Below are 20,770 nucleotides of genomic sequence, written 5' to 3'. Positions count from 1 at the left end.
TACGAATATGCCGGCCACCATCTACCAAACACACGGTACGTCCATCAGCCGTGAAGATGCGCTCGCCAGCGAGAAGAATGTCGTCGTGCGACACGCCCAATTCTTCTCCTTGGTGGACGTCACCACGCGCCTACTGAATGACCAGTTCGCCGTGATTACGTTGGTGGCTATGCATATTGGCGTCAACCCTGCATGCATCGAAATAGCCCATTTCACGACCTGGAAACGCGGCGGGTTTAACGTCGTCATTCCCATGTTTGTCAGGGATAAGGAAGCGGACACGGATCGTGTTGACGCCATGAGGCCGCCAAACCAACAAGGGGATCAAGATGCGAACCAAGTCTTGCTACGCATCCCTTTGCCGGCCAAAGTCAGCGAGGAGCAGAATCCCGGGTCTGTGATGGACAAGCTACGTTGTGAGACGGCGTCCTACATTTATATGCAGCGGCATTGCCCCGAAGTGCGCATACCACACCTTTACGCCATCGGTTTTCCGGGAGCGAGCGGCCAGCATGTATGTGCAGTACCCTTGGATCTCTTGCGTTGTGTTTATGACTGGATATCTTCTCTCAACCGGCATTGCTGACCTTCAGTTCACTCACGCATCCCACCTTTCCATCTTCCGGCGTGTTGCGCTCTACGTCCGACAGGTCTTTGCGTCCTGGTTTCGTCGACCGGTGCCCTCCGACTATATTCCTGTCACCCTACCGCCCGGCCCGATACCCCAGCCGCTGGAAGACACCGGCTACATGATCCTCGAGAACCTGAGCGAGGCCCGCTTCGGCAAACAGCTCCCCTACGTTGTGCCCCGCGACCGACCGCTCCAAGGGCTGTTTGCCGACGAACCCATCAAGACGCGCAACCTCTGCCGTGACCTCTCCCGTTTGATGCTGTCCCTCGCCCGCGTGCCGCAACCACGGATCGGTGCCTTTCGCTTTTGCTTGGCTGACGGCACCATTCGCCTCGACGGCCGGCCTGCAACGTGCGACATGGCCATTTGCGAGACCGAGGGTGCCGCACGAACCGTCGGACTCGACACGACGTACACAAGCGCCGACCGTTACCTGGCGGACCTTGCGCGCTTTCACGAGTCCGCGTTCCGCACCAAGCCCAATGCCGCCCTGGGTGAGAATGATGCCGAGTATCAGATGGGGATCATGGTGGCTCTGCGGGCCATAGCGCACCATTTCGTGGGCGGCTCAGGTCCTGGGCCCGGACCTGACGAGAACGCAAGGCGCGGCGACGGCCAGCCGTTTCTTCTGCACCTCTCCGACAGCAACCCAGGCAACCTTCTCGTGGACGACGACTGGCACATTACCGCCATCTTTGACCTCGAGTGGCTCTTTGCCGCACCCATCGACCAGCTGCGCCCGCCGTCGTGGCTGACATGGGAGTCCATTGACTTTGTAGCAGGGGAAGGCTACGACAGCTACTGTGCGGCCCGCAAGGTCTATATGGACATCTTCCGCGAGGAAGAAGAGAAAATGGGCATGGCGGACCGGGCAGCAGACGACAAAATACGACTCAGCGATGCCATGGACGCTAGCTGGACATCTGAGCTTGCATGGTTCTACCTTGCGCTCACGTCTGTTGACGGTATGACACAGATTTATGAAAGACGCTTCCGGCCGCTGTTTTGGCCTAGAATAAGCAAAAACAAGGATGAGAGCAAGGGCGAAAGCAAAGACGAAAGCAAAGACGAAAGCAAAGACGAAAGCAAAGACGAAAGCAAAGACGAAAGCAAGGACGAAAGCAAGGACGAAAGCAAGGACGAAAGCAAGGACGAAAACACACAAACAGACCCAACAGAGTACAACACTCTAAGCCAGTTCTGGCAGCCCGACGCTCGAGCCGTCATAGCCCAAAAGGTGCTTGACAGAGAACAGCACAAGGCGGCCATCGAGCGGCTGTTTGAGGACAAAGAGTGACGGAACGATTTCCGAGCTTGAAAATTAGATATCAAAATTACATGCAGGGCATTCGATGTAACACGCTTCCCCATCGCAAACTGTCTGAAATTGCGTCAGAAATTCAGCCTTGTCCATGCGCTAGCATGGAGAGAGGATCAACAAATGAACGGCGCCTACATGGGTTCTGGGGATCGACGGGAGAATGAGTGGAGAAATGTAGAGAAACACTGGGGCCCCAATCCTACCTGCACGTCAGCATGTCGTGTCAAGGAGGAGTCGATGAGGTTTGTTTGTCCTGGACCTGTCTGTGGGCGTTGTGAGGTAAGGAGTATTCTCAGACCATCGTCAAAATGCCGCTGGCACGGTACTTCGCTCTTTGACTTTCGACATCTGGATTCCGTTGTACACTTTGCTGGACTCATTCGCCATGGCCACTCTTGACGAGTACCTCGCAAAGGCGACATCGCCCGGTCCGGCACGCACGCTGCCGGGCTGCGTCATGATTGCCTACCAAACAGCAACGGGCCAGGCACGCTGCAAGTCGTTTGGCACCGAGTCGGTCGATCCGAGCTCGCCACGCGCCGACAAACCACTGTCCGTCGACAGCTGCATGTGGGTGGCGTCGTGCACGAAGCTGATGACGGCCATTGCGGCGCTGCAGTGCGTCGAAAAGGGCCTCCTGATGCTCGACGACGACATCTCTCTGGTGCTGCCCGAATGGAACGAAGCGCGCAACATCCTCCTCGGCTTTGACGAGGCCACGGGCGCCCCGCTGCTCGAACCCACCACGAGCCCAATCACGCTGCGGATGCTGCTGACGCAATGCAGCGGACTCTCGTATGCTTTTATGAACGAGTCGTTTAAAAAGTACATCAAGTACCAGGTGGCCTGCGGGTGGAAGCCCGAGGCGAACTCGGAGCTGCTGGCGCCCGACTTTCCCGTGCCGCTGCTCTTTGAGCCAGGCACCAGCTGGAACTATGGCATTGGCACCGACTGGGCTGGCAGGATGGTCGAGCGGGCCACTGGGTTGACGCTGGGCGTGTACATGGACCAGTACATCTGGCAGCCGCTGGGCATGACCAAAACGACGTTCCGCATCCTCGACCGGCCCGACATCTGCAGCCGCATGGCCCAAATGTCGGTGCGCACGAGCGGCAGTGACGGCCGCCTCGCCCCGTATCCCGATTACTACTTCCCCGTGACCACCACAAACGACTACGGCGGCAGCGGCGTCTTTACGAGCCCCCGCGAATTCTTCAAAGTGCTCGTCGCCTGTGTCGACAGCAACCCCGTCCTCCTCTCGCCCGTGGGCTATGGGCTGCTGTGCGCGCCGTCGTTGCCGCCGCTGGCCGCGGCCGCCTATCAGACGATCCGCACGAGTCTCGTCGCAGCTGCCAACGCCGCCGCCCAGGAACGCGGCACGCCCATCCCCGTCCCCAGCCCGACGCAGTACAACTATGCGCTGGGCGGCATGCTCAACCTCGACGACGTGCCGGGCGGCCGCCGCGCCGGAACGATCTCCTGGGGCGGGCTGCCGAACTTGACGTGGACCGTCGACCGCGCTGCCGGCGTCGCCACCCTCTATGCGAGCCAGCTGCTGCCGCCGGGCGAGTCGTTGACGGCATGGATCGTCCGGGCGCTCGAGGCAGAGGTGTACAGCGGGGCGTTTTTTAAGAATGCGACTCTATTGGGAAAGTGGAAGAATCGATGGCGATAGATGTGTCGACGACAAACAGTGACACAGCACGAATGCCCATGTGCAATGGCAATGGCTATTTGGATGGAATGGATTCTACACTGCTACCGAGCAGAGGTATGACAACGACGGACGTCTGGTGATGCAGTCGAAAGTCACAGCACTTGTCACGGCTTGACATAAGTAGACTTTGTGACGGCATACGTGACGGGTTTTTATTTTATTTTTTTTATATATAAACACCAATGATTCTCCCTCGTATGCTATAAATGGATGCGAGCCCCTTTATCGTCCTCATCAATGTAATGCTGCTCCAACAACTCGTGGCAGCCACAAAACACATCGACATCATGTGTGTCCAATTCTACATGAGATTTAAGTACGACTGCGGTCACCAGCAATCCGAAAAGATGGACAAGATACAATGCGACTCCATGTTTTGTGACAGTCTTTCCCAGAAAAGTGAAACTGTATTTATGAAGGGCAGCTGCGTTTCTTGCATCAGAAACGGGAGATAGCTGGACGTTGCTGCTGCGTTGCCCAAGTTGAATTACAATGCAATGATTAAAGGGTCAAGTCAATGCCAACCAGTTTTTGCATTCATTCATGTCGTTGATATCCCATGATGTTGCCTCGGTGTGCTCATGCGTCGATGTAAATATGTCATGAGCAGAAGTTTTCCTTTATTTTTATTCACCTTTCTTTGGGCTGTGCATTTATTTATTTCATCGTTCTTTTCCTGTTCTTTTTTTTTCACCTTTTAATGTCCCTAAGAATTTCAAGCATATTTCGTGCCATGTATTTCATATTTTCCTTAACTGTACTTTTTCTATTTTGTTTTCTAATTTAAAGGTACTTTTGCGTACCTAGAAATCTTTTCATTTCGAAACTGTATTCACAAAGGTGCCAATATCCATGTGGACAAACGGAGTGCCTGGCAGTTCAACAATACGTAAAAGTCAACATAATGGAAACCAACAAGGAATATCCTTTTCTAGTTCTCATATTTAAAACTATCTCAACTTAACCGGAGTACAACGGACATGTATACCCTTCAGTGTAAATAAGCTGTCGAGACAGACCTGATGGCCACGCTTTCCCCTCTCGGTCTGCGCGCCTGCCCTTGTCTTGCGCATGTGCGCCTTCCCGCGTGCGCTGTGGGTCCACACGAAGCAGCCCCACCTGCCTTTGTAGACTGTTTCGGCCAATCCCTAGGCTGCTCTTTCCGTATTCCCGCCTGCCAATGCTAAAAGTGACTTGTGCACCACTGTCGCACCTGCCAAACCAACCTAAAATTACGTCGAACAGCTGTCCCTCCCCTGTCGCCTTGCACCCCGCCGGGCGATGCTTAGGCCCCTGAGTCGGCAGCTTTAGGCGGCCCTTGTTCAATTTTAACCCGCTGGTCTACGGTCTTGTCCTACGTATTGCGTATTTCCATATTAAAACTTGCATTTAATTTTATTCTTCTTCAGCATGCGGATGACGCGCGATCACAGTGCGCACCTTCCCTGCTTGGCGGCGCTTGCCCCCTACCTGTCGCAGACACACTGTCGGCTCTTTCCCTGCAACTTGACTGGCCCTCATCACTTCCCCTTCTGCCGCATTCCATCATTTTGGCGGGCGAAAGGTGCTTTTCTCTTCCTCCTTTTGCCAATTTAATCAACATCACCACCTCATCTTTCCAATCCCCCCCAACGACCACGAGACGACGGATCGTGTATTTTGTATCAAATCCTTTATTTTCTTTTCTTGCACCGTTTCTATTTCTTCTGTTTTAGTACCCCCACCTTCTCTTAATTCTTCTCTGGCGCCGTTGTTCAACAACAGCCAGATTGGTGATTTTTGTGAGTTTCTCGAGTTCTACAATATTCTGCTTCGTCCTGGCCTCGACCTTCCCCTCTTCCCTTGCTTTCGGCGATGCTAGTGCCTCTCTCGAGTACCAAATCTACGATGCGAGCAACAACGATGATCTTTACGGCACGAGTTGGGATGCGGTAGTGAGCACCGCAACCGCAGCGACACGACTTTGCGATTGACGCCTTATCTCGCCCACCAAAAACAACAATCCCTGCGGGTTCGACAACCTTGACAGCCTCGACGACCTCGAAAACACGACATCCTCCTGCTGCAATTGTTCCTTCATCGTTGCAAAATGCAGCACAGGCCCTCGCGTCATCGACCATGGGATGGGGCTGTCGTTTTGGGGACCTTGACGGATAGACTCGTTCTGTTGCCCTCCAAATACAATTTCCAACCCGAAGCTCAACCCAACGCCGTGCGCGATCTCTGAACCTCTGCTTAACGCGCAGCACGGCGCAAAACGACAACGACGCAAACTCCAAATCAGTTTTTACACAGGGGCACGAGCAAACAGGCGCAGATCGATCTGTTAATTGGCACTCGCAATCGTATTCGACATTGAGACACACCAGGCCGCACTGTTGGGGCGCTGCGTCCATTCCGTCACGTTACCATAACTGCCACAGCTTTTTCACTGTAACTAACCCGTATCTTACATCGACAGTTCCCTGCTAGACTATTGAGATACCCATCGATTTTACCATCATAACCTGTTTCTATCGAATTACAGCATCTATAGAAAGCATCCAGCCGGTCGACATTTTATTCGGGTTTTCGTCTCCTCTGCCAACGAAACGAATCATTACGACGCACGCAATCGAGGCAATCGACTGTTCCCACCTACATTCCCAAATCAATCCAAACGATATCCGACACCAAGTTCGCAAAGTATCGCGGACTGTGCATCACCCTCTTTCTTCGTCTCAAACCACCACACTATATTGCCTTCGCCCGGTGCTCGTGTCTTAGAAAGGACCGGCACTGCGGCGTAAAGGACTACCACCACCATGTTCTGGAAATTTGGCGGCTACGCCAATATATCCCCTATTGATGCTATTCTCGACCGCCCCGACTTCACACTAGAGGAGCTGCTCGACGAGGGTGACCTGCTGGGTGATGTTAAGGCCCATAATAACAAGCTGCTCGAGTTTCTTCGCCAGAAAGACATCGTTCTGAAGCTGCTTGCGTACGTTGTCGCGCCCAAGGTCGAGCCGGTCGCCGGCCCTCCAACGACCGAGGAGACAGAGAGAACAGACAGCGCGGAAGGGGAGCTGCCATCGGAGCCGCCTGAAGAGGACATTGAGCGCGGCCGGTCACGCATCTTTGGCCGGTCGCGTGCTTCTTCCTCGGTCACCGATGGCGGGCTGGATGAGGAGGACGAGGCCGAGAAGAAGCGCATGCGGTATGCCTTTGTCTCCTGCGAGATTCTGGCGTCCGACAACTGGTCCATCTGCGACACGCTTCTGGACCCCGCCAACCGCGCCGAGCTGAACAAGTTCTGGGAGTTCCTCAAGCGTCCTTCTCCGCTGGATCCCCTGCAGGCCAGCTACTTCACCAAGGTCAACGAGTCGCTTTTCGACAAGAAGGTGGAGGACATGGTCAACTTCCTCAAGGGCGTCGACGGCGCCGTTCAGGATATGCTGCGCCATGTCGACTGTCCCATGGTCATGGACCTGTTGCTGAAGATCATCACGCTTGACCGCCCCGAAGCCTATCAAGGCATTGTTGAGGTAAGAACGACATGCACTGTGCTGGTTTCTTCTTACTGTCCTTGCTGCTATTCTCTGTCTTGCCGCTAACCTTGGTTCTAGTGGCTCTACACGCAAGACATTATGCCGACCCTCCTCGCCTTCCTCAGCCCCGAAAACAGCTGGGCAACGCAGACGTCTGCAGGCGATTTCATCAAGGCCATTATCACTGTGTCGGCCAATGCGACCCAGCACGAGCAAACGTGCATCGGTCCGAACGAGCTCACCCGCCAACTGGTCTCCCACCCCTGCATCGATGAACTCATCGGCTACATGCTCAAGGGCGGCAACGCTCTTACCGTCGGCGTGGGTATCGTCATTGAGGTTATCAGGAAAAATAACTCTGACTACGACCCGGATGTGGGCACCGAAGCCAACTCCATCCCGTCCAGTCGCGACCCCATTTACCTCGGCACCCTGCTGCGCATGTTTGCCCAGAACGTACCCAACTTCATGCAGCTGATGAACAACGCGCCCGCTCAAAAGTCTCGACTTAACTCGACGTTTGGTGAGAAGATTGAGCCACTGGGCTTTGACCGCTTCAAGACTTGTGAGCTCATGGCTGAGCTGCTCCACTGCAGCAACATGGGCCTTCTCAACGAGGTCGGCTCCGAAGAACTGATTGCTGCCCGCGACGCCCAGCGCAAGCGCCTACGTGAAGAGGGCAAGCTCACTGGCACCCGCGGCGAAGAAGCGAATCCCTCCAACACCGACCTCCTGACCATGAGCCTGGCGCACACCTCCCCAACTGACGAGGGCCGCCGCCTGGAAGTCACCAACGTTTCGGCCGCTGATGAGGATGGATTTGAGGAAGTGACGCATGCAGCCGGTCTTGGCGAGGACGAACCCGTCCGAGAACTGGAGCTGCCCAGCCGGCTTGCACCGGCGTCTGGCTCTGCAGCAACGCCATCCTTCATGGATAAGGACGAGGACGACTTTGTTGAGGAGCCCCTCAGCTCGCCGCGCCTCAAGACACACGACGAGAAGATCGCAAGCAGCGACGACCAGCACTTTGACGACCCGGAGCTTCTTGTTGCTCCCCTCTCACCGAGCAAGCGGAAGAGCGTCCCAGTCGAGGGTTCGACATCAGGCACCCTTGTGCCCGTCCCCCCCAAGGATGACCCTGCCGAAGGCTCCGACGACTTTGTCACCGAAGCCACCGAGCCCGCTCTTGGCGACGAGGCCAAGAGAATGGTGCCCGACCTCGAGAAGGGCGACGACTCCGACTCGTCCATTATGTTCACACCGACCATTTCCAGCTTATCGTCCCGCCGTTCGCCTAGCCCGACTGCTGAGCGGACCGTCGCACCGACCGATGAGGTCATGGCGAACACTCCTCAGACGCCCAGTATAAAGACCGAAGAGAACACTGACGGCAGAGCCGATTCTGGTACCCCGACAACGACGCCACCTACCGAGACCCCGGCGATTTTTGCCCACGAGATCCCTACAGAACCGAAGCAGGTGCAAGACGAGAAGGAGGACGCCAAAGCTGCTGCTAGCAACGGAGATACGGAGATGGAGTTTGGTGACGCATCAATTATCGTCACGCAGCAGCCCTCCGAGGCCGGTGCAGCTGCCGAGTCTGCTCCCGGTGCTCCCGTTTCCGACCCGGTTGTCGGCGACTTCTTGAAGATGCAGTTTGTCGACCACCGCGTCGTGCCGACAATTTTGGTCGGTTCTACCTGTGCTTATTCACACTGGCCATTTTGTCGTTTACTAATCCCCCCCTCTAGTCCTTCTTTTTCTCCTATCCCTGGAACAACTTTTTGCACAACGTCGTGTATGACGTTGTACAGCAGGTGTTCAACGGTCCTATGGACCGGGGCTTCAACCCCCACCTGGCCATCTCCCTGTTCGAGTCGGCCGACATTACGACTCAGATCGTCAACGGCCAGCTGGTCTCCGAGCAGTCCCAGGCTGCCACGCGCATGCGCATGGGCTACATGGGCCACCTGACCCTCATCGCCGAGGAGGTCGTCAAGTTCACCGAGCGCCACCCGGCTGAGCTTTTGTCCGAGACGGTCGTCTCGAAAATCATGTCGCCCGACTGGACCAACTACATTGACGGCACGCTTACTGAAACGCGCGAACGCGATAATGCCACACTGGGCGGTGTGCGACCTGAAGTAGCTATGGGCAACCATGCCGCGGCTGCTGGACTTGCTGCCGTGGGCCTGTCGGGCCTGGGCTCGTCACTCACATCACTCGGCCTCTCCAACTCCCAAGGCACATCCAATGCCCTGGCGGAGGCGGGCCTGAATGGCAGCCTGGACCTGAACAGCGACAGCATGGACCTCCAGGGCAGCAACGATGGCCACTTCTCCATCAGCGCCGGCATCTCCTCGGGCTTCCACAGCTCGAGCGACGAAGACGATGACGACGCGGACGACAACGACGAAGACATCAACAATGAGGTTAGTATAAGTGATTCCCCCCTCCAAGCATACCGCGGCGTCCGCCTTGCCCAGGAAGGTGGACGTCGTGTCCTTGAGTGTGAAGACTGCATCAATGAAATTCGACGTGGAACGAAACCATTTGACGAGTATTGCCACCACACGTTGGACGGCGTTGCCGATGGGGTTGCCAATGGGGATGCCAATGCCGACTGCGACCCCGACCCCAACGAGGACCTGAGCATGGAAGACTATACCAACGACGACAATACCCCAGCACCGGATGCCGCTGAGGAGAGCACAAATGACAGATGTGACCACGGAGACGGAGACCAAGACCATGGCTACGACCACAGAGACCAAGCCGATGAGGATGTGAACATGGAGGATAAGGACCAGAACGGAGGGGAGACCACGTGTGGCTCCGACGACCCTTGCAATTGCGAACCGGCGCATGTCTCCAGGTAGAGCCTAGAGCTGCTGCCGGCTGCATCTGCATTGGGATTTGCGGTGGCACCGACTGCCGCGAATAGCGAACCGAATAGCGACCCAAGCGGTGCCGCGCTCCAAGAACTGTTTTCGGACCCAGCGCCCATCGGACTGCGATTTAATGGAACCGGCGACATCCGTGAGCCCGCAGCCGGAGACGCATTCTGCCAGAGCACACGTGGTCGGAACGACCGAGGTGACGAATGCGAGAACAGTGTGAGCGGAGTCGAAACCATCGATAGAACCGACTACGACAACGTGCCACATGCCGCCTACCATAGCAGGGGAGATTTCCAACAGCGGGCCCAGAATGCCACGGACCTCGTATTGAGACTGCGGAGGACGGTTGCGCAGCGGTTTCGCCGGGGGTAATTGGGCGTGGCTACGATTATGATTGGGGTCTATCAGCGATTGGTTGTTTGCGTTGTCTGTGTTGTCCGCCTGGGATTGGCCGGTATGTGCGTGATGTGGGTTGTTGCTACGCTGAGTATTATCTGTTATGGAAGATGCTCAGGCAAGAGAAAGATACTGTGGCACACTTTCTCTGTGTGGCCGAAAGAGCAACAGGACATTGATTACACTGCTAACCGTTCCCTCTGGTCTCCACGTGGTTTTGGACTTGCCGTTTTTGGATTTCTTGGTCTTGGTCTTTCCTGGTCGTCTGGTCTTCGCGTGGGTCGTGCTTGCTACGTCTGGCGCCCGCCGCTCCTTCCGCTCCGATGCAGACACCTGGTCGCTACTTCCATTCTTGCCAGCCAACTCGGCTATTGCGACCACACTCGACTCGCACCATCTTCGGACATTGCAGCTCCATGCCTTGGATACAGTTCTTGTTTTGATTCTTTTGACTTTGGGCCGTCCACTAACAGCTGTACAGTTCCGCGCATACACGGATCCCCTGAACGCATCCAACTCCCTCCTGCCACCGGCCATCCCGCCACCGCCACCGCCGCCACCGCCTTTGAACGTCCCTCCCTCGCGTGCCCGCCAGCTGCTCGCAGCCCGCCTTGCGATGAACAAGCGCAACGCCGAGGCCGCTGGTGCACAAGAGAACGGCAACGAGCGTGAACAGGGTACCAGCAACAGTGGCTCGGGTATAGGCAGCGGTGGTGGCGCTGTGGGCGGCGGCGGCAGCGGCGGCAACAACAGCAACGACAGCAACGACAGCAACGACAGCAACGACGACCGCGACATCTCGCTCGGCGCGGCCAGCAAGTCGTTGACGGCGATGCTCGACAGCGGCGGCGAGCGCCTGCGCAACCCCTTTGCTGACGACGAGGACGACGATGTGGACGCCGACGAGGACGCCGATGAAGACGAGGACGACGATGACAACGACGACGAAGACGCCGGCCTGAACGGCGGCGACGTCGGCCGCGTGGGTCTTGGCTGGAACCGCGGCGGCTGGTGGCGGTCGATGGTGTCGCGTGCCGACAAGGGCGGTCGTAACGGGCAAGGCGGCACCGGCACCGGCGGCGGCGGTAGCAGTAGTAGCGGCGGCGGCGGCCATGAAAAGTTTGGCGATGGCCGGGACAGCAGCAGCGACGGCGGCAACTCGTCTGGCGACGACGACAACGACGACGAAGAGTTTGGCGACTTTGCCATGCCGGAAACCACCATGCCGGCGGAGGGCGCAGCAGCCAAGGACAGTAACGACGACGGCGACGAAAGCATCGGGACGACGACCGAGACCACCGCCGGTGAGAGTAACCGCGAGACGATGCTCTTTAAGCCCCTGGCCCTCCACCCTGGCCATCCTCCGTCTGGATCTGGATCTGGATCTGGATCTGGATCTGGATCCGGATCCGGATCCACTGGTAACAACAACAGCACAGCCTCGGCCGGTGGCAGCCTCTGGCGTCTGGGCTTTCTCGGGACCAACACTGCGACGAGCGGATCCACCGCCGCGTCGACCGACACCAGCACGATCGACACAAACAATGCCAAGGCCAAGGCGCCTGCTGCGTCCGCATCAAGGACAAATGACGACGAGCTCGAGGTGCTCGGCGATGACGGCCACCGTGTTGCGCGGGTCACCGAGGCGGCGCACCGCCGGAGCCTCGAGGACCCCGACGAAGACGAGGTGGTTGTATAAGATAGAAGGGTAGAGGGTAGAGGGGATGGGAAAGAGTTACAAGGTCTACGACTTGACATGTTTTGTGCGTTTTTGGTTGTGCGCCTCGTTTTCTGGTTGTGTCTCAAAGCCCGGCCGGACGAGGGACGGGGTGACGGGACGACGAACGTCTTTATGTATGAGTTGGTTATGTTTCATGTGACCATTCGGCCGCGGAGCTGTGTACGATACATTCCATGTTGTTTATTTGGGTGGATGTATTTCTGTTTCTTTTCTGAATTTTTGTATTTTTATATCATTATGTTTGTGACGTCTATTTTCCCACTTTGCGTAACGTGTCGTGAAATGACATGGTGTGTGCGTAGTATTTGGTATCGTGGATTGTGCAGCGAATGCTTAGCCACGGTAGACCCCCATACCAAGCGAGACGCCGATGATCGATGAGCAGGAAGTGAAAAGGGGTTGCGTATTGAGCATGTGGTTGGCTGAGGAAGCTGTTGAATCCTGCGCGTTCCTGTGTTTGTGATGTCCCGGTGTATTGGCTGTTTGTCATCATGAGCCGTATGAGCTGCAAAGAGAGGAACATACAAAGTCCATGTGCGATCCAAGTCCTCAGGAACAGACGAGGAGGACCAGAGTCTGGGGTTCATCGGCCGTCCACTGCCGATCGGATGCAACAATGACGGACACTAGGCCAGTCGGCTTGGCGTATGTCCTGTTTATCACTTTGCTTTTCTCTGGTTTATCACGCCCAGCGCTCGCCAACGGCAGGGCGTCTGGGCTCTCGCTCTAGGCTGGCGGCGCCGTACGGCACGGGTCCTCCACTTTCGCCCTCTCCGCAAAAACAACTGCCGTGTCTCCCATATCTCCACCATCCTTGTTAAAGTTGCGGGGGTGGGCCATCTCGACAACGCATACTCCGCACAGGGCCAGAGATGTCACGCGCTGCTGTAAGCCTTATTTTGTGTTGTGCTTGAGGTTTAGGTTTAGTATGTATTTTATTTTGTTTTTATTTTCGGCGTTGGCCGTGTTCTTCCTACAACGAAGCTCAAGGAAATAAAACAAAACACGATAATTTGTATCTTATGGCCACCATGCCTAACACGGAAATGCCTTGTCAATCACTCAAGAAGTCAGGAAAACCAGAGGCAGGTATTGGTCCGAAGATGGAAGGGATTGCCAAACAGGTATGCAGTCTCGTCAGAGGACAGGGTACCACTCCTGACTCCTGGACATGGAAGGATGCATCCATGTTCATGAGGGGTGCATTCTGTCCGTCGAGGACAAGCCGTGGAGCCGGACGGGATCCGTGCCGCGGTTGCTGGTCGGCCATATATGAATATATGTGAACCCTGGCTTCGGGAGCATGCAATGAGGATGAGGGCCAGGACTTAAATATATCCTCACATTAACATTTCTGAGTTTCGTCTCATTTCTCGTAATCTGCGAATCATCTCCCGAAACACCTCCATCCTCGACACCTACCAACGTCTCTTCCCCTCTCCCCCCTCACAAAACACAGCCATGGGGGCTGCTCTCGCCGAGACGTCCCTCTGGGCGAACCGCAAATGTCTCGTCATCTGCGCCGTGGTCGCCGTGGCCAACATGCAGTACGGCCTCGACTCGGCCATCGTGGCCAGTCTGCAGGCCATGCCGGGCTTCCTCAAGGTGTACGGCCACGCCGACCCGACGGCGGCGGGCGGCTACGCCATTGGCAGCGTGTTCCAGCAGCTCATCGGCTCGCTGCTGACCCTGGGAGCCTTCTTGTCGTCGCTCGTGGCCGGCGCGTTTGCCCACTTCTTTGGGCGCAAGCCGGCGCTGTGGCTCGCGTGCTTCCTGACGGCCCTGGGCTGCGCGATCCAGATCGCCACGGAGAGCAAGGGCGTCGTGTACCTGGGGCGCCTGGTGCTGGGCGTGGGCAACGGCTTCCTGGTGACCTTCTCCAACATCTACACGGCCGAGGCGGCGCCGGCGCACCTGCGCGCCGTCATGGTGGCGCTCTTCTCGGAGTGGGTCAACATCGGCAGCATCGTCGGCTCGGTGGTGACAAACGCGTGCAAGAACCGGCTCGACAAGCAGTCGTACCAGATCCCCATCGGCACCCTCTTTGTCGTGCCGGCCCTGCTGGCCGCGGGCCTCTGCTTCGTGCCCGAGTCGCCGCGCTATCTCATGTACAAGGGCCGGGCGACGGCGGCGCGCGCGGCGCTCGAGACGCTGCGCGGCGACGCGCTGCCGGCGGAGCAGCTGGAGCTCGAGTGGGTCGAGATGGCGCGCGGCATCGAGGCGGAGAAGCGCGTGGCGAGCTCGATCGGCCCCGTCGACATGTACCGCGGCACGGACCTGCGGCGCACGCTGCTGTGCTACGGCGTGATTGCGTCGCAGACGGGCGCGGGCTCGTGGTTTGTCATCTCGTACGCGACGTACTTTATGATTGTGTCCGGGCTCACCGTCGACGCCGCCTTCCAGTACTCGATTATGAACACGTGCCTCGGCCTCGTCGGCGTCAACGTCGGCATCTACGCCATGCGCCACGTCGCGGGCCGCCGCGGCATCCTGATGACGGGCGCCCTCGCGCAGGGCGGCTGCATGCTGGGCATGGCCGTGGCCGTCACGGTGGCGCCGGGCACCGTGGCCGCGCGCAACTGCCTGATTGCCTTTGTGGCCCTGTTTCTGTTCTCGTACAACGCCTTTGTCGGCGACGCCAGCTACCCGGTCTCGACGGAGCTGGTCAGCACGCGGCTGCGGTCCTGGACGGTCGGCTCGGCCATCAGCCTGGGCTACTTTCTGGCGTGGCTGACGGGCTTCTGCTCGCCGTACTTTATCAACCCGACCAACCTGAATTGGGTGCGTACATCAACGTGTGTCTTGCAACAGTATTGAGCATTATCATATTATCATTATCACTAACTCCCCCCCCAGGGCGCAAAATATGGCTACATCTGGGCCGGCTCCAACTTTTGCTGCTTCCTCTTCTTCTTCTTCTTCATCCCCGAGCTCAAGGGCCGCTCCCTCGAAGAGATTGACGAGCTGTTTGCCAAGCGCGTCGGCGCCTGGAAGTTCAAGTCGTACCAGACGACCCTCCTCGACGAGGCCCTGCAGCAGGTGCAGAAAGGCGAGGCAGAGGCAGAGGCCACGCGTGCCGATTCCGCAGCCAAGGAGGCACCCGCCACGGTGGAACGCGCGGCGTAGTCGGGGAAGTCATGCACGGTAGAGGTGACGAATGCGCGAGACAACACTCTGTTACGTGAGAAGAATGGCTCCATTATATTTGCATGCTGTATTTCAGCGACACTTGAGCCGTACAGCTAGCCTAATATCAATATACAGAGTGAATGCATGCCTTACTCCTGTGCTATGGTCAAGGTGGCCACCACGCCGCCGTCTCCCTTTGCCGCCTCGTCCTTCGTGTCCTCGGCATCAAAATAGGGCCGCTCGGCCTGGGGCGTGATGCGCAGCATGTGGCGGCGCGTGACGCCTTCCTGGACGGCAAAATCGCGAAGAGCGGAGCTGCGAGGGGTGTCACGTTAGTACAACGCACAAAAGCCAGTGTCCTTCTCCCGGGAACGTACTGCTGCGTGTTGCGGTTGTCGTAGACGATGACGGTGCCGGGCGTCCAGTGCACGCGCATGTGCCAGTCCTGGCCGTGCTCGATGTGGTTGTACAGAAAGGCGAGGACCGCGGCGCTCTCCTCCGCCTTGAGGCCGTGGATGCGCCGCGTGTACAGGCGGTTGACGTACAGCGAGCGGGCGCCGGTGACCGGGTGGGTGCGCACGACGGGGTGCAGCGTCTCGATGGGCTCGCGGATGTAGCGGTCGCGGTGCTCGTGGACGGCGGCCTGCGAGGCGCCCGAGTGCACGGCGTACTTGCCGTGCAAGAAGGCGCGGAACGCCGGCGAGAGCGCGTTGTAGGCGGCCGTCGTCGACAGGTACAGCGTGTCGCCGCCCGAGGCGGGCGTGTCGAGCGCCAGGAACGTCGTGGTGCCGACGCCGTTGACCTCGTAGCTCATGTCCGAGTGCCACTTGATGCTGCTGGTGTTGTTGGCGATCTCGGGGTCGACGGCGCCGGCCACAAAGTCGCGGTACACCGGCAGCAGCGCCGGGTAGTCCTTGATGTGGCCGCCCATCTGGTGCACGTGCAGCCGGCCAAAGTGCTGCCCGTACGCGACCTGGCGCTCCGGCCCAATGTCGGCAAAGTCCTGCTCGTGGAACACGACCACGCCGCGCTCCGCCGCGAGCAGCGCCACCTCGTCGAGCTGCGCCAGCGTCAGCGCACTGAGCTGCAGCGGCTTGCCGTCACGCCCGCCGCGCACGTCGGTGCCGATGGCCGGCGTGATCTCGGCAAACGTGGCGCCGCTGTCGACGAGCAGCGCCTTCTTGGCCGGGTCGGCGCGCAGGCCGACGTCGTGGTGCACAAACTCTTGGAGCGCGGGCTCCTTGACGAGCGTATAGTGCGGCAGGTAGGCGGCGTATTTGTACTATCTCGTTAGACGATGTGGTTCTAGACGTGCGTGGCCGTAGACAAGGCCCACCATACTTGTCCCTCTTTGTATTCGACAGACGTCTCGGCGGCCGCCTGAACGGGCGGTGTCTCGGTGGCTGGCGGAGCCGAAATGGTCTCTGTGGCGGACATGATGACGCGTTGGCTTTTGGTCTTGGCGTGACTGTTTGACGAGGCTGGAGAGATGTTCAATGTTCAATATTTTGTGCTCACGGGAGACGGTTCACAACGACGGTTGCTGCAGCAAAGTGGAATGATGTGACCCATGTGCGCGACTCTGCACCGCGCCGTGCATTTATCTACATCACGCCGTCGTTGGTTCTGCGGAGGATTCCTAGCACAGAGTCTATTGCGGCCACGGAATGTCCGGTCATCGGTGCCCACTCCGGCACACGCTTTCCGGTCAGTTGCACCAGCCTGGCCATGCTCACCCCGCACGCTTTACCGCGATGACGAGCTCTGGCCGGTGGTTGACGACAGAGAAGCAATGGTCCGGGGCCGCGTAAACATGGCTCGATAAGCGATGAAGAAACGAGGTATGTCGGAGGGTGCCTCGAAAACTACTTCTTTGGGAAATGTAGTCAACGACCGTCGTTGACTGCTGTAAAGGAGGGATGCCTGTACCTCTCAGGCGCGTCCTGATGTTGACAATCACGAGATCGGCGGCCAAAGTGACGGCAGATGGCAGCCTTGCGTGCTGCGGCGATCCACCACTCAGGATGCAGCAAATGGCAAACGGCGCCAACGTGCACTCTAGCGTTTGACAAGGTAGGATTGACAGGGCCGAGTTGGTCGTGTAAGTCAGCATGTGGTTTACTATTGTCGATGCAGTCCATAAACCTGTCTCGCGTTGAGTCTCTTATCCCTTTATTTTATTCCCGTCTCTTTGCCAGTCTTCTTGTGAAGCATCGCGCATCGCGTATCCGACGCCAATATGGCGAATCGCCCAGCATGCGTAGCATGGGGATGAAAATACCCATGTCTGTCCCACGTCTGTCCATGTTGTCGTATCTGTTCTGTTGCTGTCTGCCACGTTTTATACGCGCGGATTCACGCCTCCTGCCAAGCCCGTTATACTGTCACGGCAGTTGCCGTATGCACATCACTGACACCTGGGACTTGGGTCGACCTGCGGCCATCACCTCCCGAAACAATTGCCCTATTCGGACAGGAATAGTGGACTGCATGCTCCTCGTCTGCCGACTATCCCTTGACAGTCTCTCTGACAGTCCGGTCAACGACCTATGAAATACTCCCATGCAACGATGACGCGCTTGCCCGCATATAACGAGTGAACAGGGCGGAATGACGACACTGCTAGACAGCCGAGTCGACTGCCGGTGCGCAATGACAAACGTGCGTCATGACATGGATCGCGGTGAACGTGCGTGTCCATTGTGTCTCGTTCGCAGGTTATATAGTCACCGCGAAGGCGGAGACACGCGCATGCCGTCCGTCTCGGTGGTCGAGACGTCGCACAACTGCCAGCCATGGCCGCCTCACCGAGCAACTCCGTCGTGGACGACACCGACACGTCGCCCAGCCCGTCCAAATCGTCGGCCACCAGCCATGCCGTCACCGAAGTCGACTCGGACAGCGCCCTCAGCCCTGTCTCTGCGGACCACCCGGCGCCACCGCCCAAGTCCACCTGGTGGCGATGGCTCGTTGGCCTCGTCTGGGACTCGGTCGAGGGCGATGCACGCAACCGCCGCTATGTCCAGAAGCTGGATCTCTTTTTGTTGTACGTTTGTTTCCAGGAACGGCGATGACATGATGGCATATATATATAAGCGCACGCTGACTCCCCAGCACCTACATTTGCTTCGGCTACTTCATCAAGTACCTCGACCAGCAAAACTACAGCAACGCCTTTGTTAGCGGCATGCAGGCGGACCTCCAGCTCTACGGCAACGAGCGCAACTGGATCGTCACCTGGTTCAGCGTGGGCATCATGGTCGGCACCATCCCGTCGCAGATGATCCAGCTCGAGTACGTGCGGCCCTCCATCTGGATCCCCGCCTGCGAGATCGCCTGGTCCGTGCTCGTCATGGCCATGGCCGCCGTCAAGGACGTCCGCCAGCTGTACGTCCTGCGCTTCTTCGTCGGCCTGTTCGAGGCCTGCTCGTTCCCCGGCTACGCCGCCCTGCTCGGCGGCTGGTACGGACCCCGCGAGCTGACCAAGCGCGTGGCCATCTTTGAGCAGTGCAGCGCCATCGCCAGCATGTTCAGCGGCTACATCCAGGCCGGCCTGTACACGAGCATGAACGGCGTGCACGGCCTGGCCGGCTGGCGCTGGCTGTTTGTCATGGACGGCGTCATCTCCATCCCCATTGCCGTCTGGGGCTTCTTTGCCATCCCCGACCTGCCGCACACCACGCGCGCCTTCTACTGGACCGCGGACGACCGGGCCTACGGCGTGCAGCGCATCGAGCGCATCGGCCGCGGGGCGCCGCAGCGCCTGACGTGGTCCGGCGTCCGCCGCGTCTACGCCGACTGGCGCCTCTGGGTCTTCTTGCTCGCCTACACGTTTGTCGCCATGGCCGGCCAGGGCACCAACTACTTCAACCTGTGGCTCAAGGCCGTCGGCTACTCGGTCGTCCAGGTCAACGTGCTGCCCACCGCCGGCAACGCCGTCAGCATCGTGGCCGCCTTTGTCTTTGGCATCGTGGCCGACCGCACCGGCCGCCGCCGCGAGGCCCTGCTCGTCGTCCTCCTGGTCCTCTTCGTCTCCAACCTGCTGCTCTCCATCTGGCACATCCCCCACGGCGCCATCATGGCCGCCAACTACCTGGCGTACATTGGCTCCGCCGCCCAGCCCATTGTCATCGGCTGGGGCAACGAGCTCAACGGCCACGACTCCAACCTGCGCCAGCTGCTCGTCGCCACCGGCAACATCTTCACCTACGCGCTGCAGATTTTCATCCCCGTCGTCCTCTTCCCCACCCAGCACGCGCCGCACTACAAGTACGGCTACCAGATCCTGATCCTGTTTGGGGGCCTCGGCACCATTGGCACGTTTCTCTTGCAGTGGCAGCAGGACCGGCAGAGACGCCAAGGGACGGTGGAGCAGGATGCCGTCGTTGTAGAGGCAGAGGCATAGTGGCTGTGCGTGCTGAAATGCAGTATTCAGAATAAGCAAACAACAATAAAAGCCCTCTCTGACTATCATATACTTCGAACTAGCCTTGGACAACTTTTTGATCTTTACGGTTGTGCTTGCAACCCATATTCTGATGTATGACATATACTCAACAGGGTGGCTCTATACTGCAGTGCGTTCAGGGCGCCATAAGTAGTGGACGACAGAGTTTTGTTGCCATTGCTAGGAGGTCCAACTACAAGAAGTGGAGACGCAAGACTCCACGCATTTTTGCCTGCTTTCTGCCAGTTTCGTTCATGCCACAATATCTGCGTGTTATTTCTTTCTCCTCGTCCCGATGGCAACGTCTAAAATGTCCTGCAGAAAGACACTTGCTCGTGGTGTGTTGCTGGACGCCCACCCTGCTCACCTCTATTGTATCCGCAACAACTATCCCGCAGAGTGCTCTATATGCCGTTGATTTAACGTCCCTGGAATGTCTCGGCAAGGGTTCGGTATTCTTGCTGCGCAACCCCCACCGCGACGAAGGTCTTTTGAGTGCTCTGTTGCTTGGAAGCTCTTGTCCGATGACAGCCATATTGCAGCCAAGATCACAACCGTGGCCCCCGCGTTTCGCGTTTCGCCTCCTATCAAGCACTCAATCAAAAGCACTCTGTTCCCGTCGGGCATTTGTTCTCCATTTTCTCTCCGAGAGGGGGCAAACGCCAACAGCAACAGATATGGAATATGGGAGGGCGGCAATGCACATGGACGGGTGCTTTGGTTGTGCCGGCGTGATGTGGAACGGAGGCTGTCCATCACCCGTCATTTTGCCGAGATCGGAAAGGGACGATCACCGGAAGAACATCCGGATGAACATCCGGTCAAGGCGTGTTCCGCTTTTGCACGATGCAAGATAATATAGCAAGCAAGAGGCACCTGCACGCCTTCATTGCATCTGTTCTTCAGCCGACCGTGCCGATCGATCCGAGATGGACGCTGCACAGTTTCTTATCTACGT

General features: G+C 57.8%; 6 protein-coding genes across 6 annotated transcripts; 5 read left to right on the top strand and 1 right to left on the bottom strand.

The window, feature by feature from the left end:
* Window positions 1–7: 7 nt before the first annotated feature.
* On the top strand, window positions 8–1,928 carry SPBR_08287 (uncharacterized protein; the record flags this gene model as incomplete). Its single annotated transcript, XM_040766525.1, has 2 exons — window positions 8–514; window positions 594–1,928. 2 exons carry the CDS (start codon window positions 8–10, stop codon window positions 1,926–1,928), a joined length of 1,842 nt encoding a protein of 613 aa, XP_040614467.1.
* Window positions 1,929–2,337: 409 nt separating this feature from the next.
* Window positions 2,338–3,627, top strand: SPBR_08488 (uncharacterized protein; the record flags this gene model as incomplete). The annotated part of the gene is made up of 1 exon (XM_040766726.1): window positions 2,338–3,627. One exon carries the CDS (start codon window positions 2,338–2,340, stop codon window positions 3,625–3,627), a length of 1,290 nt encoding a protein of 429 aa, XP_040614466.1.
* A 2,846-nt stretch (window positions 3,628–6,473) lies between these two features.
* SPBR_08062 (sit4-associated protein) lies at window positions 6,474–12,194 on the top strand (the record flags this gene model as incomplete). The annotated part of the gene is made up of 6 exons (XM_040766300.1): window positions 6,474–7,196; window positions 7,278–8,888; window positions 8,951–9,631; window positions 9,686–10,026; window positions 10,081–10,423; window positions 10,977–12,194. The coding sequence occupies 6 exons, from the start codon at window positions 6,474–6,476 to the stop codon at window positions 12,192–12,194; spliced, it is 4,917 nt and encodes a 1,638-aa protein (XP_040614465.1).
* Window positions 12,195–13,697: 1,503 nt separating this feature from the next.
* Window positions 13,698–15,362, top strand: SPBR_08364 (sugar transporter; the record flags this gene model as incomplete). The annotated part of the gene is made up of 2 exons (XM_040766602.1): window positions 13,698–15,017; window positions 15,093–15,362. 2 exons carry the CDS (start codon window positions 13,698–13,700, stop codon window positions 15,360–15,362), a joined length of 1,590 nt encoding a protein of 529 aa, XP_040614464.1.
* A 152-nt stretch (window positions 15,363–15,514) lies between these two features.
* On the bottom strand, window positions 15,515–16,802 carry SPBR_08489 (taurine dioxygenase; the record flags this gene model as incomplete). Its single annotated transcript, XM_040766727.1, has 3 exons — window positions 15,515–15,680; window positions 15,743–16,647; window positions 16,707–16,802. 3 exons carry the CDS (start codon window positions 16,800–16,802, stop codon window positions 15,515–15,517), a joined length of 1,167 nt encoding a protein of 388 aa, XP_040614463.1.
* A 1,358-nt stretch (window positions 16,803–18,160) lies between these two features.
* On the top strand, window positions 18,161–19,770 carry SPBR_08383 (uncharacterized protein; the record flags this gene model as incomplete). The annotated part of the gene is made up of 2 exons (XM_040766621.1): window positions 18,161–18,411; window positions 18,480–19,770. 2 exons carry the CDS (start codon window positions 18,161–18,163, stop codon window positions 19,768–19,770), a joined length of 1,542 nt encoding a protein of 513 aa, XP_040614462.1.
* Between the last annotated feature and the right edge of the window lie 1,000 nt (window positions 19,771–20,770).

The sequence above is a fragment of the Sporothrix brasiliensis genome (genome assembly GCF_000820605.1).
Source record: "Sporothrix brasiliensis 5110 chromosome Unknown Cont22, whole genome shotgun sequence".
NCBI classification, from domain to species: Eukaryota; Fungi; Ascomycota; class Sordariomycetes; order Ophiostomatales; family Ophiostomataceae; genus Sporothrix; species Sporothrix brasiliensis.
Note: the sequence above shows the minus strand (reverse complement) of the source record. Positions and strands in the feature narration are given on the sequence as shown.